Source organism: Melospiza melodia, chromosome 1, assembly GCF_035770615.1.
Source record: "Melospiza melodia melodia isolate bMelMel2 chromosome 1, bMelMel2.pri, whole genome shotgun sequence".
NCBI lineage: Eukaryota > Metazoa > Chordata > Aves > Passeriformes > Passerellidae > Melospiza > Melospiza melodia.
Window position 1 is genome coordinate 82,869,378 of NC_086194.1, and position 20,278 is coordinate 82,889,655.

The 20,278-nt window shown below is 44.8% G+C and overlaps 1 protein-coding gene across 1 annotated transcript in view; it reads right to left on the reverse strand.

Moving 5' to 3' along the window:
• E2F3 (E2F transcription factor 3) overlaps positions 1-20,074 on the reverse strand; it is a 39,115-nt gene extending 19,041 nt beyond the window's left edge. Inside the window, exon 1 of the mRNA XM_063159838.1 lies at positions 19,959-20,074. Within this exon, the coding sequence (XP_063015908.1) occupies positions 19,959-19,973 (15 nt within the window). The 5' untranslated portion in view covers positions 19,974-20,074. The remainder of the gene's footprint in view (positions 1-19,958) is intronic.
• Positions 20,075-20,278: the final 204 nt, after the last annotated feature.

Sequence of the window (20,278 nt, forward strand, 5' to 3'; positions counted from 1 at the left end):
GGACTGCATCACTTGACTCACTGAGAGGTGATTCACTGGGAACCAACAAACTTGTACATTCTTTCAAAAATTAACGATGCTAAGGATACGTATGTAAACACTTCAGAAACTACAGAGAGCTACAAACTAGAAGGTAACAAGTTTTGAAAACTCAGGCGCACATGAGCATTAGTGCTGGGTATTCACATCACCAAAGCAGATGAATCCTTCGTTAAAAAAGGTCAACACCAATCCTGACTCCATTATTTTTAATTCACTGCCAGAGGTACAATGGCTCTTACATCTATCAACTTTTTCAATTAATTTAACTAGTAATGAGAAGTCAGATCTTAAGCAGCAAAACTTTTTATTCTGAAGTACTTTCTTAAACCAGTTCCACCCAAGTATAAAAGCATACAGCAGGATTCTCCAAAAGTAATAAATGGACTTTGAATCCATTTAGGGTGATAAAAATATTATCTAGTTTCCAAAGGTCACTGTGAAAGTTGACAAAAAACATTCAGAAGATCCAGGCAACATGCAATGATTTGCATTTACAGAATCAGACAATGAGAAATAATGTGGGGTCCTAAGCATTGGATACACTGTAGCACAGGACAGTTCTGTACATTATGTAAATTGTGAATCTTGGTTCACTTTAAGGAGTCTCAACATTGTTCAAACAGGTTAACCCTGATAAGTTATCCCTGCACCTACAAGTAACCATAATGCTGACTTTGCCCAAAAGATCGATTTATCATTCTCAACTTAATTAAGTATCGTTTCAAAAATTAAATTACCAGCATTGTATAAAAAAAAATCCTTACATAACCTTCATGAAGTTAACACAATAACCACTTCCACATACCAAACCTCAGAGTAACAAAAATAAATAACAAGTGCCTAAGAAACAGGAAAACATGGTTTACATATCCAAAAGCAGCTATTCCCAAAAGCAGTCAGAAAGGAGGCTCCAGATTAGCAGAAAGTCACAGAAATAGATAAAAGATTACAAGAGAGCAAGGGTGATAATCACAGATAGCTGGGCCCTAAAGACCCCAGTGATGACTGACAGCCTCCTCCACCCTAGATCCAGAGCTGGTACTGCCATCACAAGGCTTCTCTTCACAACACATTTCTTTGACTGCAAACTGAACTTGGTTTTCTCCTAGCCTGGGTTGCTAAACTCTAGAAACTGATGACTTCCTCCCTCCCCACATCAAGGTAGACAGCAGCTCCATTTAGTTTTATTGCACAGGTCAGTTTGGCCACAGTTCACATGGCTGAAATGGCACAGAGATAGGCAAGTTCCTGATGCTTTAAATGCTGTGTAATGTCACAAAGAACAACTAATTCACTGAGCTTTCACTGTGATGCACATTCTACCTTGGCAGTCTTTTATCAATCCATCAGCAACACCATGGAGCAGAACAACCTGAGCGTGCTGGCAAAATGACAACAAACTGATTTCAAATAGGAAGCTTTGCTTATTCCCATTGACAGAGAGGGAATAAAAAGAAGACAAGATGGCAGCAGGCCTTAAATGAAGTGAATGAGTGTTGGTAGACTAAATAATTTTCTTTTTCACATTTAGGAAAATTCTGTCATGTGCAGGACAATCTAAAACAACTGATGCAACAGCCTAATTTACAAGACAACAACCAAAACAGATGATTTTCCTGGGAGTAACAGGTAATGAATTTATAGGGGAAAAGACACTAAAGATTACATTGGATATTTTCAAAAAGTATCCCTTTTGGCTTTGGTGAAGCAGAACATCTTCAGTCATACAGTCAAAAAAGAACTTTAACCTATGCAAAAACTGACCCACACCAGAGACAATCTGTCCCTTCTACTTTGTCTTCTTTACAGTGTATTTCTAAACTAAACACCTTGAGATGACTTCTCCAGAAAAATTAGTAGCACTCTGAAGTCTCAAATTTTAAAATGAAGTGAATTTGCATTTTTCTCTCTAATCTACACTTTGATGAAAGAAAAGAATCTGACTTTCTAATATCACCTCCTACGTATCACAGACCCTAGCTGCTGTGCTATTGTAGCCAAGGATAAGAATGCAATTTTAGAATCTTTGTTATGAAAATGAAATGAACAAGCACCTGTCAGGAAGTACCATAAACACAGTTGCTCCCACCAAAAAGCAAGTAGAAGGATTTGCTAACCTCAAGGCTTTTCAGAGTTGAAATTACAGAGCATAACTCTACAGAGAAATTACAGCAAAACAGTCACTGTGTCAAAACTGGAAGGCATAAACTCATTATTTTCCCCTCACTTAAAAAATCTAATTTCCAATGTGAATTTGCATTGTTTAAGCTTTCAATATTAATTCATCCGTGTGCTCAAGTTCAACAACTTAAGAAGTCCTTTAACACCAGAATCATCTCAGGGACTGGCTGAGGTGGGAAAGCACCTCTGGAGATCATCTAGTCCACCTGCCACTGCTCAAAGAGAATGCAACTAGAACAGAATGCTCAGAGCTGTATTCAGTTGGATTTTTAATATGGCCAGTGAATGCAACTCCACAGCCTAAGGGAGCTGTTCCAGCACACCTCTGCTGTATCATCTTCTGTTTAAATGGACTTTCTTCATTACAACTTTTGCCCATTGCCTTTTATCCTGTCACTGGCCACCAGCGAGTATAGCCCGTCTCCATTTTCCTCACTCTTTCCCATCATGTGTTCCAGGCTCAACAGTCCCATCTCTCTCAGCCTCTTCTTCTACATGAGATGCTCTGAGGCTTTAACCACATTCATAGCCCCTCACTGGACCTGCTGCAGTATGTCCATGTCCCCTCACAATGGGGAGCCCAGAACCAGACCCAGCATGTCAGCTGTGTCTCACCAGGGCTGAGCAGAGGGAAAGGATCTTCTCACTCTGCAGAGCTGCTTTACAGCAGGTTTGTCCCAGCCCATGCTGGTACCTGGAATTATTCTTCTGCAGAGGCAGAACTTTGCCCTTCCTTTTGCTGAACTTCATGAGGTTCCTGTCAGCCCTTTCCTCAAGCCTGTCTAAGTCCCTCTGGACAGCAGTGCAGCCATCACCTGTATCAACTACCCCCCCAATTCCGTATCTCCTTATCAGTCAAGTCACTCCTTAATATTAATTTCATAAGGAAAACATTGCTTAAGTAAATGCACTGAAGGGCATTTTCTTCAGACCTCAAATAATTCATGCTGTCCTGTTTAACAGCATCTTCTGATTTCAAGATCTTTCCTTTACAAATCCTAGCACGGAATCACATTGTGTCATTTCAGGTATCAGTCACACCAAAACTGTTGACTGAGGCAAAAGTATCCGCACTCTTGTTCATTTTTTTGTACATGCCAGGATGCAAGCCTCAGTGCCATTGCCTCTCAGCCTTGCGCTGGAAGCTGGTGTGCAGTTGCTTGCCCACTACAGGCTTCTGAGAAGCGCTGCTTTCCAGGATACAGGCCCCCTTTCATAAGGCATGGCTTGCATTCCCTGTGCTCTGGCATACAACTTTGCCTTTGGCCGTGCTAAAGACACAGTGTGTCTGAATGTGCCTACAGAGCAAGTTGTGAGGGCTCCATTATCATCGCCCATTCTGCTGGCAATTAGTATCAGTAACAGTTTTTTTGTTTACTTCTGCGACAACGACAACGATGAAAGCACTCCGTAGTATTGGGATTAGGGAAAATACTCACTGGAATCAATCAAAAGGACCCTTTTCCTGCCACTCAGCCAATTTTTTAAACCAATTTCACATTGAGAGTTACTTTTGTTAATCAAAATGCTTTACAAAATTAAATGTATTTTCTATCAGCCTCACTGACATGCCGGACTGCTGTAGCTTTGTTAACTTCCAGCTTTCGGCAGGAGAAGAAGGGTGAAGGTAGGAAGAGCTGGCAGTGGGATACTGCTGGTAAACACTTTTGGAAACACCACAGGCACTCTTTGCAGTGCTGTAGACAGAAGAACTCCATCCTCATAACTGCACACTACTATTTAAACCCTACAGAGAGATTTATTTCAAGACTACTGACCATCCCAAGTATTCTGAAAGTTTTACAGGCACAAGCACAAGGCTGGAAGAGCAGAACGTTAGCAGAGGGACAAAGAGACAACACCTGGATTGAAAGCAGAAATTTGTGGATCTATTCATGAGCTTTAATTTCCATTGATTGTAGCCTAAAGTCGTGAGAAAGTCCATTTGGCTTCTTGTACTGTGGCCTTCCTCCTCTTTCCCTTTCTGCTACCTGTCCTGCTGTATAACCATGCAGCTAATAGAACTATCCTGTAGGCTAAATGGGATTTTCCAGAAGCCTGGGGAAGTCTTCCAGTGGAATCTAGTACTAAAATATCACCTTATAAAGGCTGCACTAAAAATTCCTTTCTTTAAATAACTTTGAAGAGAGAAGAAATCTATCTACTCAATTCAGGCCCATGGATTCCTTCCCAAACATACCTTAATCTGTTCAGAAGATAAATGACCATACAGTTGAATTGTGCCTTCTTCACAGAAGCCATAACTTTCTCTCTTATGATCACTACACCTTGATCCTTTTCATTTTCAAATGCAGTCCCACTTATGAGTCATCTTTCCCTCCTCTCATGCACACTTTTCAGTCTCTCCTCTTCATCCTTTTCCTCTTGTTTTAGTAAAAGCTGTAGGTAGGGTGAACTAAAATAGCAAGTTGCACAACTGGACATGAGACATCCTTAAATTTAGATCAAATAAGCCCTTCAAAAGTACACGAGAGCTTTTCTTCCAGACAGATTTATAAAAGCTACATATAATTATGGAAAGGAATAAGAATAAAAATAGCCTGTGGACGATGCCCTCTCTCAACAATATATGGATAGGAAGGAGGACAGCCTTGTTCTCTTAGAAGCAGGAGGAAAAGTAACTTGAGGCAGCCGTGGGAAGCTCCCACAGCCTGTAGGCTTGCTAGATTGCTAAAAATCCCTAAGCATGATAGATTCCCATAGAAACCCTCATTTCCTACACTAATTGTTTTCCCAATCCTAATTCCAAACTATAATCAAACTGCAAAGCTAAGATTACCCCAGAAAACTTGACTACATCTCACTATCTGGGACTGCAAGTTCTTATCCAAGCTAAAGCAAAGACAGTCTTGGACAAAGCCCGCTTTCCCAGTCATCAGTTTGTCTTGGAAGTCTAAAATTCAAGAAAACACAAAAACCTGTTGTCTTGCCTTGACATCCATAACTCCTACCCTTTCAACAGGCGCCTGCTGATGATAGCAGCAAGAGTCGTCTTACTCCCGAATTTCCTCCCATGCTGTGCACTGGCAAGGAGCCCTCACGCACTCTGTCCCCACTTGGAGCGAGTTCTGCAGCCCGCTCCTACGCCTTCCACCGCAAACTGGAAATTTTGTGTCCACTTCAGGTAAATACATTTTATTGAATTAAATGCAAGAAAGTAAATATGGCAGAGTTACAGCGCTCCTTGTGTAAAACACTGACTTCCAAGATAAACAGGAATGCTGCACAGCTTTCGCCTACTGCTATCCTGCAAGCGTTTCAATGCACAATGGTGCTAAAGAAATCGGGAGAAAGATGGAAATCCTGGCAGCTGCTGAGGGGAGAACTGAGGCTACTGGCAGTGGGCAGCATGTGTAAGGATCGAGAGATAAACACATCAGACCTTTTTCACAAGTAATCAATAACAAAATAGTTATGTTTGAAAACAGACAACAGATTAAAGTGAAACTCTTATTTCACAGCCCTGTGAGTTACAGGCTGTCTCCAGAGTTAGTTCTGCACTAGCTGAGTTTTTGGTGGAGGTTTACTTACAATAACAATGACACACCTTCTTTTAAGCCAAAGCTGAAATTCAGCAGTATGTTCTGGTCACAAAGGCAGAATTCTGCCATAGCATGGAATAAGCAGGGCCCTGGATGCACTCGCTGCCATGCAGGCTGGCTCCACATTGCCATTCGAGGGGCAGAAAGGAGACTTTGCTATGAGAGCAGTCACGAAACTCAACCTTCCTTGGCCAACTTTGCATGTGACTGGTATTCATTACCACCCCTCTGACCAGAAGCCCTATGAGCCTTCCCACCTTCATAAGCTACACAAGACCCTTGGCTGCAGCGGCTATTGACTGTAAAAGCCACCCCAGTTGCTATCTCCAAGGGTTCTGTGATCTTTCATGGAAGACCACAACTCCTTTACTTTCACCTATTAACAATCAGTCACATTAAAGCCCTGTTTAGAGCTGTACCTGTCAGACTGTACTTGCCAGAGCAGCACAGCCAGTCTTTCCTCTGGAGGTGTACCCTGACAGCAGCAATTGCTGAGAAGGCCTCCAGTACTGCAAGCTCACTATGTACATAATTTCTAGGCACAAATTACATTTTTATCTTCACCTACTTCAGTGCCAGCCATCAGACTGTAATTAAATTACAGGTAGCCTGGGAGCCTCGGTCAGGGATGGGAAGACAACTGTATGAAGCATTTTGCAAACAGCACTGAGCAGATTCCCAGTTTAAGCAAATATGGCTTTCCTCCATGAACTGAGGATGTTTTCTGCCATAGTTACTCCTCCATGTGCTCACAAACCCACTATACTGCCACCAAGCCCTTCAAAGCTGGAGATGGGGAGAGCGTGTGAGCTCCCTCCAGCCCTTGGGCACTGCTGGCAGGCTGGGGCAGCTGCACACCCTCAGTAACCCAAGCAGAGTGCAGTGGCACAAAAGCTGCCTATTTCTTTGCACAATCATCTGCTAGGCTTTCATTCTGCACAGCTCCACCGGCTTCTAGGAGATGCTGAGGTCACACACTCAGCGAGGCTCTTGGTCTGCTGCCACTCCAAGCAAGCGTCCCGTGTGTGGGGAGAGGGCACGGCCGGGGGCAACCTCTGCCGGCCACCTCCACCCTAACCCGCGGCCAGCTGGGCCAGGGAGCTCCCTGTGCTGAAAACTAATCACCCAGCCAGTGTTAGTTTTCAGCTGGAGCAGTCCCCGGCCTGACAAACACAGAGGTACGAGGGCAGGCGCCAAAGCAGGGAGGGAGGGAGGGCAGCGTGACCCTATTTGTGTCATGGCACCAATTTGGATCGTGGCTGCCAGTTGACTCTGAAACCACCTCCCCAAAGGGTCTCCCAGAATGGTTCCAGGAAATCCCCTCTGTCATGGGAAGAACAGTAGCACAGACCTGGTTCCTAAATCATCCTTTCCCTTCCTATCCCATGAGGCAATTAAGTCTACTCTGCCTATGAGAGGATTACATTTCATGTCCAAGAATGTGCAGATAGAAACAGCAGGATATTTCAGTGTCCAAGACAGAACCATTCTTGTGCTGCTGAACTGAATAAATACAGCATTTTGGTCTAGGGCACAATGGTGAGGACCAGTGGGAAGACCTCTATCCCTCAATAACCTCCTGCAGAAACCCATCATGACTGAATCGCTTTGCATTTCAATTCCTGCATGAAGCTAGTGACCACCTGAAGGATCTTGACATGGCATTTAATCCTCTTCTCCATGTTACTGTCTTCAGAAATACCCAGCAGTTTACCAAGCAGCACAACTGCTTAACAGCATGTGACTATTTAAAATGCTGAAAGCAATTCTTATCATATCTACCCTAAAAGAGTATCCTCAAAGTGTAACAAGGAAACTGGAACTATCAGTTAGTAATATTATCGCTCTTCCCTCACAACAGAAAACAAGGAGAAAAAAGCTAATCAAATACTACCACCTTTCTTCCCCTCTGCTATTGCTTCTGCTAACATTGACCACATTTGTGGTTAAATGCAGGGAGTCAAACTTCCTATAAGCAGTGTTGTTATGGTTCCAGATTTCCACTGTGGTTCAGCTGTATCACAGCTCTGGAAAGGCAAACTGGCACGTGCTCAAACCGCCACCTTCCCTTAGTAAGGTGAAAAAATTCTATATTGTGATTCTAAAAGTTTCTTTACCTGAACCACCTCGCTGGCCTGTCTTCTAAGATTAAAGACCTTAATAGTGAGCTTAAGAAAACACTTTGTTGAAATTGATCTTCTGGATAAAAATGCTTAGTGAAAATACCGATGCAATTTCATCACGCTACAGGCGATGCACGCAGCCAGTTAAAATGTACCTTCCCATTGAGACAACACTTCTAATTCAGGGTTCTGGCTGGGAAGATCACTGCACCTGATCCATGCTGCGGCTCATGCCCACGCAGTCATGGAGAGGCACTCAAAGACGAGGCAGAGAGACAATGAGGACAAAAAGCATCATCTCTCAGGGAGAGGTGAAGTACTTGTAGAAGGCGTTGGGCATCACTCTGCAGCAGAAGGAACAATACATTTTCATATGATTTGATCAACACTAACGAAAGAATCTGGGCTAAATCTGGACAAAGAATCTGACATCAGCTTTTCAGGAGGAAAGCAAACCTTCCAGGACCATTACAGGCAGGCAGGCAATTCCTAATCTTCTAGGCATGGCACCCTTGCACTTTCAGCAGGAAAGCTGGGGTAGCTCTGGTGAGCAAGCACATTTGCTGGGATCTTTATGCCACCCCTCTTACACCACTGCACTATTACACAAAGTTCCAAATCTGTTGGCTTTTTCCACTTCAACAAGGTGTTGCCATCCAACAAGTCAATAAGGCAAGCTCAAGTATCTGATATTTTTAGCTAGATATACTATAGCACCTCACAGATGCCTCAAGATTTCTCCCTGCAAGGTCTTGAAGGCAATTCCCCCCTTCTCTGCTGCTGGTTGAACAGAGTTTGGGAACTGCTCTCCACATGCTAAGTCAACTGAGCTTTTTAAACAGCTGGGAAAGCCACATTTATCTGCTTGAAATGAACCACAGATATAATCCCAGTCCAGTACAACTGGGGCAGCTGCCTCACCTTGGAGGAAGTAAGGAAGTGGTTTGAAACTGGCATTGAGGCCATCAAAAGAGTGAAAGGGTAGTCAAAAAAGCCCCCAAACTGCACAAATCTTAAAGGGGAAAGAAAAAGACTGAAATTCTGATCATTTCTTACTGAAAACACAATGGTAACTCTTGATTCACTTCAAAAGAGAAAGACCTGATTTTGGCCTTAGAGAAAGGAGTCCATCTTAGTCTCTGCATTGCAGAGGAGAACAATCACATTTTTGCTTGCTCTGACTTATTGCTACATTGATTATTCTCCAGGACTAGGAAAGAGGGAGAAAGGAGGCAGATTGTAATCACCCTAATAAAATTCTTTTAGGTGAAGGAAGTGAATGCATCTTACTTTTCCTAGCAACCCTCTTCCCTAATTCTGAAGCAAATAAATCACACTAAGCATAGTATCTTGAACATATGGCTCTGAATAAGAGGGATTTGCCTCCTTTTCTCTTTTTTTTTTTCCACCTCTAAATTAAATATGCCAGTCTCTGGAATTCCCTACACATTCCATTTCACAGCAAAAGGGGTTTCTGTCCCCCTAAAATACAAACACCACCAAAGAAATTCCTTTGTAACTACTAACTTAATTCTGCCCACAGAAGGCTGTACCTAAGTGTAATATCTGGCCAACTGCACACAACCTGTTCACTACTGTTGCGTTCACTTCCCACACATTCAGCAAACACGATGCCACCAAGACAAGAATAGTGAAGGACTTCAGTGCGCCGAGACCAGCAGCAACACGAAGGGCATCTTTACAGATGAACAGGTCATAACAACGCTGGAGGCTGCCAAATGATCTTGCACATTTCTTTGCCATCTCTCTTGTAAACACCTACAAAACACATGGCTCCAAGTACAGAAACTCATGGGATGTGTTTTTATTTTGCCCTTTGCTTTTCCATGCACAAGACACCCCATATTGCACGGTGTGGGCTTTGGATGCTCCCCTGTCTTTCTGCAGGGCAGCTGAAGTGGAGGACCAATGGGAAGGATGATGCTAACTCCTAGATCTGGAAAAGTCCTTCTACAAGGACCCTACAGGAAGGGGGAAACACCTTCTAAAGTTCCTCATTCCCCTGCCTGCAATCCAAGAAGGCAGCTGGTGACACTGCGTGGAAGACAATCACAGAGAAGTTTTGCCAGTAGGAACGAAAGGGTAACGAGGATGCCAAAAGCCAACGGTCTGCATTTTTCTTTATTTTTGGTAAGCAAAAATAAAACCAAGCAGCACCAATGTGACTAGCAATAGAAATCAGGAAGGAAATGTAAATGATTTTATAGAAAGCGTGAATCAAAGTCATACCAAAAGCCACCTGAATGTTTCTCTATCATAGGCAATTTCTCATGTTCTTTTATGTCATCTTTGCAGTGTCAGTTTTCGAGAGAACAATTCTCAGCTCAGCACGACAGAACAGCAATACCAACGGGCATGCAGAACATTAGCATGTTATAAATAAACTGCTAATTTGAGGTGGGAAAAATCATCAAGGCAGCTCTTATGATTAAGAATCAGAGAAAGAAAATGAGCAACTTGCTTATGCTTTCAGGACAGTGTATTTTACCAAAAAAAAAAAAAGCTTTTTCTAACCCATAATTCCTGAGGGAAAGAAAGAATAAACCCAGTGAAATACCCACGGTTGAGACAAAGAAGCCAGTGAAAATGCTATTACAATTTTTAAAGTCCTCCCTGTACCCACCTCAAGTAGTAAGCTGTCTTTTTTACTGGCTGAAAGAATTTTGTGCTTAAGGGTACTACAGCCGGGTTGTGAAGTTTCAGCTTCCTCTCACCCGACTTGCAGCTTTACATAACTTCCCAGAGACACTTTTTGGTCACAGATACCACGCAGCTGAAAGCAAAAAAAAAACAAAAAAAAACCAACCCACCCAAAAAAATACAGTGCAGAAGAGGTGCAGAAGCATTATACAGCAATTGAGAGCTGGGTTACTTAGAGCCACTCAATAAAATTCTTACCATGAAAAGTGAAACTATTCTGCTGAGCCGACGGCCAGGATTATTCGTGCTGGCGATAGCCCTGATCACCACCCTCCGTCTGCCCCGTGTGGGGTTCCCTTCCCACTCTGTCCCCAAGCCTGCAAGGACAGATAACGCCCCGCCACGGCATGGCTGCCACCTCGGGTATTATTTCTGTCCTGCTCCAGCATTGTCACTCTGTCCCAGCATGACACTTACCAAGCACTGCTATAAAAATTTCTGCTAATATCCATGTTTTCCACGAGCTGAGATAATGGCCTCATTGCAAAAGCCTTGATAAAAACTCCTACAAGACAGCTTTCAGATATCACCACACAAAAGCCTTCTGTGAGAGCTGTAACCAACATCAATTCCCGCTATGCGAAGACATTAGACAAAGTGTGAACTAGCTTACTGTATGGGGACAAAAAACTGACTGTCAATGTGTGGGACCAACGCTGTCTAAAAACACAGCGCTGGCAAGGCAAAATAGCACCAGCATATATACATGGTAATTGCCATTTAATTCCAGAATTAACAGCACAAGAAAACAAGTACTGAAGGCACTATTAGGTTACTAGCATCACTCAAGACATTATAATTCCATATAATTCCATTTCTAGTGTCCCTGGTAGGTAAATGACTTTAGAGACAGCAGATGTTAAAAAACACCCAAGCATAAGGTGAAAGAAAGCCCAGTTTCCATTACAGAAGCACTCAGAGAATGCAGCAAACCCTTCAGATCTGCTCCTTAGAGCATGCATTTTCCTACAGAATCATGGAATAGCTTGGGGTGAAAGAGATCTTTAAAGGTCATCTAGTCCAACCCCCCTGCAATGAGCACTGACATCTAACTGGATCAGGTTGCTCAGAGCCCCATCTAACCCAGCCTTGAATGTTTCCAGGAATGGGTACCTATCACCTGTCTGAGCAATGTGTTCCAATGTTTCATTAGCCTTGCTGTAAAAGCCATCTTCTATCAAGCCTAAATCCACACTCTTTTAGTTTAAAACCATTACCCATTAATAATCATAGAATAACCCAAGCAGGAACAGACCCATAGGATCACTAAGTCCAGCTCTTGGCCCTGCAGAGGACAGCCCTGATAATCACACTATGCATTGTCCAAAGGCTTCTTGAACTCTGTCAGGCGTGGGGCTGTGACCACTGCCCTGGGAAGCCTGTTCCAGTGCCCAAACTGCCTCTGGGTGAAGACCATCTTCCTAATACCCAGCCTAAGCCATGGGAGACAACCTGGGACACACAAACCACCCTTGCACCTACGGTACAAGACGAAACCTTCTCCGTGCACCATTTTGTACTTTTTACATACTTATCTGCTTACACTTGCGTAGCACCTGAAGAGGCAGAAGCCTATTGTTCACCTCAGTGGACTGCAGCAATATAATTGCTGGGCCAAGAGATAAGGTTTTTACTTCCAGACCTAAAATTTGCCAGATGACACCTCCTAATTTGAAGGTCTAGGAAGGAGGAAAGCAAGCAAGTCTACATGTCAGTTTGTTTCTGAAAAACATTTTAAAGGCAAACTTGAAAGCTAAGTTTTTAGACAGCATAGTACACTCACCCCATGGAGAAGTATTTCACTCTAAAATTACATCTGTACTTTAAAATGTGTAAAAAATATAAAATCCTACAGTGCATATTCAGTGGCTTGCAAAAAAAAAAAGTATCTGTTACTGCACTCTAATTTTAGTATGATTTTATAACTAACGGGTAGAACCAAAATTAAGACGAAGTTATATTCAGAGAGAACTAGCAGAGTGGACCAATGAGCCTGACATGACATATAAAAATTAGACTCTTGCAGTGCATGGTGTGCACCACTGAGTCCTAAACCAGAGACCTTTAATGTCACCTTAATTAACAAGGAAGGAAGTTTGCCAATGAGCTCCTTCACCCACCCCCCTCTTCTAGCACTTAGTTATGCAATATGCAACAACCTTTGAACCAACAGCTGCACAACAAGCAAAAAAACCCAAACCAGAATAGCATGGTTAAGACGAGAATGTCTTTCAAGAAGTTCATTAATGAAAATTACTTTTAGAATCTATGCATACATAACCAGCAGACATACCACAACTCAGGGCAGGAATGCTGGAGCTGAAGCAACGAAGGCTAAGCAAACATCTCTTGTCTAGATGCCCAATACAACTTATTTTTACCAAAAATAGTTCTTTACATGTTTTCTAAAAGTTTTCACAGATGTTTGCAAAACATTTAGCGGCTCGCAAGGTCTATATGACAGGATTGTAAAATTTCATTGTAAAAATAAAGAAATGAAGGCCAAAATAATAGCAGCCTCTGCTTTAACAGTGATTTGTCCATTTAAAGCTCCAAGGACTCAACATCTGCAATACTGCAAGCGTGCATCACAGGAAACACCCCACATCTGAAAAATCAGGTTCTAGACCCTTCAAGTGAGGCACCTGAATATGGTACCAGCCTTACAGAGTGGATACTTCTGGGCCTAAATGCAGCCACATACAAGTTGGAAGAATCTTGAAAGTAGCTGAAGGTGATCAAATTAAGTCTCCTACTCAAAGAAAGCAATGAAACGGAATACTGGTTTTACTTTTAGAGCCAGGAATAAAGAAAAGCCGTATTTGCCCACATAACTAAGCACATTCACAGAAGAGATGCCAGCTGATTCTGAGAAGGTGATCCTTAATGCTCCACTCTGCCTTCCTAGCTAGTCCTAGGCCAAAGAGCTGAGAGCTGCAGGGCATGCATGTGCAGCAGTGCCAGAGTTAGCATGTTAGTTTTCACACTGTCACGGGTCAGGTCAACAACTGCCCACGTTCATAAAGTGGGACAGGAGACTCGTGACACACACCATTAACCTTAGGCAAGCTCAGCTTGCCAACAGCACATTTGCCATGCATTCATGTATGTATAAAAGGGATGCTAAAACCCATGAAGTAGTACTCTCTAACCACACAAGAGGCCATTTTCATTAAGCTCTGGCTTAATCAACACCTAGTCAGGCTTCTGCCTTCTCCCTTTACAGGGCTTGCAGATGCAAATATTTACCATAGGCTACGTTGAGCTCACAAGGCATTAAGAACTCCATGAATGCCACTAGATCCAGCAAATAGCAGCAGCATCCAAGCAGACAGCACAGTACTTCAAGAGACACCCATGCCAGGCATAGCACTTCCAAGTGTGGTTTTGGACCAACTTTCTTGAGGAAAACAGAAGTTAAATAGTTCCTTTTTAAAGATGTGATGTATTGGGCAATTTTGCCAAGCCCATCTTCAAACAGAACTGAAATTGAAACAGAATCCAAATACCTCACCAGCAGCCCCTCCAGCACTGCAGCAGTCCCATCCCAGAGGCACGGGCAGCCTCCCTCCCACTGCACACCACTTCCACCACAGAACATGATGGGGGTTTCTGCTCCCCAGAATTACTGATTTGTGCACAACCCTGGTCTTGAAAAATAATGCAGGAAGTGATCAACCCTGTCAGCCAAAACAAAAGCCTGAAGTCCAACTTAGTCATTTGTAAGGATGAGAGTTACCTCCACATATACACAGTCAGGGCTGCCAGCTGTAAATGGGATTATTGCAGAGACTCTAAAACCGGGAGATTTAGTCACTCTAAGAGCTTTCCATCTGCTGAAGCTCCACACTGGGCTGGGCTGGATCTTTGTTACCACCAAGAAGCCCATTGGAACTGAAGTCAGAGTCTCCAACTCATCCTTGTCAGGCAGTTCCCCCACAAACCAGGACTGAAGCCCGAGCCACGTTCCCACCCCTGCACACACACCAGCAGCAGGACCAGCCCTGCCACCAGAGCCATGGCCATCAGCCAGGCAGACACCTTCAGAAGTGAGGCCTGAAAGGTACCATACTTGAAGCTACCAAGAAAAGCTCCTCTTCACTTCACCAGTCTCATTCTTGGTGCTCTGAACAGGAGGGATGGGATGAATTTCCCTCCCACAACCACACCAGGCCTACTGGCCTGCACAGGACTGGGCTTCAAAGAGGAATGGCGCTACTTCACTTTCCTTTTTGCATCTCTCAATGAGCTATTCCCACAGCAGCCATGCCTACTCATCCCCTCTGTCTCATACCTCCCACTCCCCTCCCCAGGGCCAGGTTAAGACATCACGAAACTAGCTGGGTCTGAAAGGGTCTCTGCAAAGTGAGTTTAACATGTGTTCCAAACATCTTTCAAAGCTGCCAGTCCACATCAGTTTCACAAGTAAAAACTCACAATTACAGAAGACACACTTGGTTTCACACCCATGTGGCTCCTTTACAAAAGGACACCTTTAGCTTCACATTAATGGCTTTCATTTCAGGAGAAATTAATTGTCTGACACTCTTCAGAATGGAGAAGACATCTGAGGACGTAAGATAATTTATCATAAACTGTGCAGAGAAACATATCAGAAAATCATTTTTCCCTACCACAATATCTAGGATCATCCAAGAACACTATAGACAGCAAGTTCAAACTGGAAAAAAAACCCAAAAAACCAAGAAGCAAGGCAAGAAACAAAGAAAATAGTTCGTTCCTTTCATACAAAATAGTTAAATCATGGCTAGAACTTGTTGCTACCTAAGGTTAGAAATACAGCTAGATTCAAACAGGGATCACAAAAACCACCAGCCACTGGAAGCTATAAAACCCACTGTAACCCCTGACCAAGAAAGTGCTCTCTTGAAGCATGAAGGGCTTTCCTGTGCAAGCCTCCTTCCCTGTGTTCTTTCCTGAAACACTTGCCACAGTCATAGTCAGAGAAGTAGTGGGGAAACCCTTCATCTTGCAAAATATGCAGCTGTTCCTGAATTCAAAGATTATTCTTCTTGTAAATGCTTGCACATACTCACAGATAAGCACACAGTAAAAATTAAAGAACAGCACCAACACACCTGGAATAAAATGGGGGAAAACAAAATGCCTGTATTGGCTCAACCAGGTAGAGCATCCTCTACAGAAGAATAAACAGGACATAAAGTGACCCCTACCCAGATTTTTGGTAAGCAGACTGGTGGTGCAAGAAAAATACACTCACAGAAAGAACAGTAAGACCAACATGATAAAATGGAGGCTTGCTGGGACAATTTAACACCTCTGCACCACTGCATGGGCAAGTTCCTGTCTCCTTCCTTCTCATTCACTCCATCTTGGGCCCAAGATGCCTGCCAGACCTAGTGCTCAGACCCAGCTCTTCTTCCTTGTTAAAACAGAATAAAACCCAACCTGTCAGCACAGCCAGATGCTCCCCAGGCACAGTAGGAGGGGAAGAACCCTGTCTGGCCATAGGCAGAGCAAAGGAGATGACCTAGAGGAGACAGTGAGGGACAAGCAAGACTACTCCTCCCAGCAACACTAAAGCCTTTGAGCAGCTCAGCTGCTCATGGAACCCTGCCAAAAGCCCTTATCATCATCGTGGGGCTACCATACTCAGGAGCTCTGGTGCAGATGGAGCCACACCAGCACAGCTGGACTCTGCATGAGGATAGCAAAGCCATCAGCAAGCTACAGCCTCTTCCTGTGGGGTTTTAGTAGGATGCCCACTTTTCACAAGATGTTGGTCAGCGTGGTTAGGGCCATCATGATTTGTACTTCTTCGAACCTGCCTCAGACAGCTGCACCCAAAGGACCATTTGGTACCTCCTGGGGCTCAGAAACACTGTGTTGCTGGAGAAGAGGGATTTGAACAAAGAAAATCCCTGAAATGCTGGTCAAAAAGCAAAGGTTCCAGACTCATACTAACATTCATTTTTGCTAACACAACATATCAGGCAAAGAAAACAGATCTGAATATGAAAACACCAGTGTCTTCACGCACAAAATTTTTCATTGCTGTAAAATAAAGAAAAGCTACTAAGTTAACTGCCTGCTTCTTTATGTGACTTACATGTTATTCTTCCATAACTTAAATCCTTGTTCACTATTTATGTCTTATTTGGCTTGCTCCTTTACATAACACCTAGGAGAACAACTGTGTTACCCCATTTTTCTCCCCTTCCAGCTGCATCTTGCTGAGAAGGAGGGAGGAAGGAAGAGGTACTTTCTAAACCACCAGAAAAATGAGAGAGGTACTAAGTATTCAGCTTGGAAATGTAAATCCTCCTGCCCCCTTCTGAAGTATGCCGAACTAGCCTCTCCACAGCTCATGTCATCTAAAGGCCACAGGAGTTCTCTAAAGATATTGTTGTTAAGAGGATTTAGCCCCTTTTAAAAAGGACTTAACATGTGGGTGGTGTCTCCATTTAAGCATTTTCTCATGGCTAAGAAAATGGCCCTCTTCTTAAAGGCTTATCTTTATAGCCCAAAGACAGTAAGAAATTCTCCACTATTTGAATTAGAAACATTTTGAGCAGCTTGCTTTTATAGCAAGCCCATTTCTCAGTACAGGGTAGTGCAAATGGTAGTGACTTTCTCACACCAAGTGAGAAGGCAACCCCAGTGAGAATGCTTTTGAGGTATCTCATCCATTAATTTCTCCTGCATTCTCATGAGGATCCAAGTCAATTCACAAACTCACCGACACTAAAAGAGCGTGGTGTCACAACTCCTATGCCATATCCCTGGCCACTACTTTCTCTTGATGGTCCCTGGCACTTCCCAGACCTGCCATTAGCTGGTTCAACCTGCTTGCCCAGCAGAAAACCTTTATTTATTTAGGTCAGGGTTAATTTTCCATCCTGGGAAGCCTGAGATTCCAGAAGGGAAAAGGCACCAGCCCCCAGCAGGAGAGCACGGGAGGATGCAGGACCAATGGTCCCTTGCCACAGCACTGACCCTGTCTCCAGAGGCTCAGGCTCTCCCAAGAGAGCAAGCTGATGGCTGTTTTGCAAGGGTTAAATTCTTCATTAGTGCTGGTGTTTAAGCCATAGCAGGGGTTCAGATCCACCTGGTAACACTTTCCATTAACTCCCCAGGAATCCTGCACAAGCCCCTCAGGTTGAAAGGGCAGGCAGGCTTGGCCACAGCCTCCCAGAGCCAGGGCTCTCCAGGGCACCAGGGCTCAGTTACCAACCCTCAGGCACAGGAGCTGCCACAGGGCAAGGAACTGGCTTTGGACACTATGGAGACGCTTGCTGGGGACATGGCACAGTGTGCAAATTCTCCTCAGTGTGGGGCTGGAGAGGCCTGTTGTTATGGACTAGGCCACTTCTCAAGGCCTTTCCAGTAGTGTTACACATACACAAGCACAGATAAAAGAACTACCAAATTCCCAAGGGGAAGCAGCTTATTTGGGCCAAAGAACCTTTTTCATTTGCTCGTGTAGTTGAACACCTCCCTGCACAGCCTAAACTATTCTGCTGTACTGACTCTTTTTCAGTCATACCATAGTTTATATTTGGAAGTGATGGGTGGGTTGCCAGTGCAGTTACATCTGCAAGGCAAGAGTATTTTCATAATCCTAACCAGTGCAGGTGTGCTGGCCAAGTTTTAGACTTACCTCTACAGTCTTTTGCATAGCAGAGCCTTGTTTTCAGCTGGGGGTCTCAGACTCCACCCACTACTTCCAACTCAATAATCAAGAGCTAAATTTATATTGGTGCTACTTGCCTAAGCTCACTGCCTCAGCTACCCAGTGTTTTCTCATTCCTTTCACCAGTCCCCAATGCTAGTTTGTCAAAAATAATCAGCTAGGAACAAAGGGCAGCACATCCTCACTTCCCAATCCCAGAAAATCCTCCATGACTTTTGAGGAAAGCTGCCTGGGAGCCACAGACCAGAAAGGGCCGGACAGTGTCCCTGCCAAGCAGTTTGAGGTACAGAAAGTCCAGGCAGAGCACTAGGGTGCTTCAGCCTGACTTCCCAAAAGATGGGTCTGCAGCAAACCAGCCCAGCTCCAAGAAGGGCACTTGCACGAGCACAGCTCTCAGGATGCACAGCCCCTTTCCTGGTGTGTGCCATGCATGGCTTATCGCCCTGCGAGGGTGCCAGCCAGCAGCTGTAGATACTGCTGGCCTGACCACACTCTTCCTCCTCCATCCCACATCTCTCCCCAAAGTTAATATGGGGGCAGAGGGTACACAACAAACTCGTCACTTGTGTGGGGACTTCTTTGCAGGCAGAGGCCAAAATCACTTTCCCCAATTCCAAACCTTTAAGGTAGAAACTAGCCTTCCCAGGTTTGTAAGGCCAGGAGTTCCTCCCAGAGGTGAGCAGCATACAAAAAAAAAAAAATAAAAAAAAAATAAAAAATAAAGCACTCAAATCATACATGAAGGTCTTACAGGACCCATTAATGAGAAAATTTAGGAGTTCCTATGACATCAACATCCCTCCCACAAAGCTAAAAAAGCCTGTATAATTTTTTTCCCAGAATCATCATGTAACATATGCTCCTCTTTATATTCACTTACCACCACCTTCTAGGAATCAACCTTCACATAGGACAGCCAAATATTTACAAAGTGGCCTGAAGTAGCCTGCTTGACACTGAGTGCTATTAGGATATGCTGAAGACCAAGAGCATAAAAAAAAAATCTATTCTCTTTTACAGCAAAGATGCTTATTTTTAAATGTAAAAAAATAATAATAATAATTTTTAAAAAAGCTTGGGATGGAATTTGATGAGCCGTGAAACTTTCACCACTAAATCAGCAACCAACACCTGCAGAAACCCACACACGAGGCAGCTCACGCCATCCTCACGGGGCTCCCAGCTGCCCCCAAAGCTCCTCCAGAAGTATTTCACAATTACAGCACCATCCCATACCTGGACCACCACCGAGCACAGGCAGGGAAAAGGGGGCGGGGGAAGGGGCGCTAAAGCCCCTTTTGCCCCGGCAGGGGCGCAGCGGGGCGGGAGTGGGGAGGAGCGGAGCCATCCCACGCCGCGGGGCGGGCGGGGGTCCGGAGCCCGGGGGGGCAGGTGAGCCCCTCCCGCCGCCCACGGCCCCCGGCGGCGGGGATGCCCCGCGCCCGCCCCCGCGCTCCAACTCGGCGGAGCCCACGAGGGCCAAGCGCGCACCCGAAATCGGCGAGGACAAAGAAAACCCCACGAGTGGGGGAGGCGGATTTTTTTTTTTTTTTTTTTAAGGGGGGGGGGGCGTAAATGTTAAGGAGGGGGTATAAATTGTAAAGCGGGGGGAGAGGAGGCTCGGTGCTCGCCGCCGCCCCACGAGTCACTGACCTGCTGCAGGGGCATTTCGGAGAGCGGCGGGGGCCGGGGGCAGCCGGCCGGCGGTCGGGCTGTCCCAGGCCAGAGGGAGGAGGAGGAGGAGGAGGAGGAGGAAGCGGCGTCCCCCTCCCCGCCCGCCCCGGCTCCCAGTCACAGCCGCGGCCTCCGCGCACGTGTGCCAGACGTCACCGGCGGCTCCGGGGGTGAAGCGGAGACACCGGCGGGGCACGGCCCGGCCCGGCCCCCCGCCCCGGGGCCCTTCCCCGCCGCCGGCTGCTCGCTCTTTGCACCCGTGCGGCGGGACGTGGCGGGGGATTATTATTTTTCCCCCC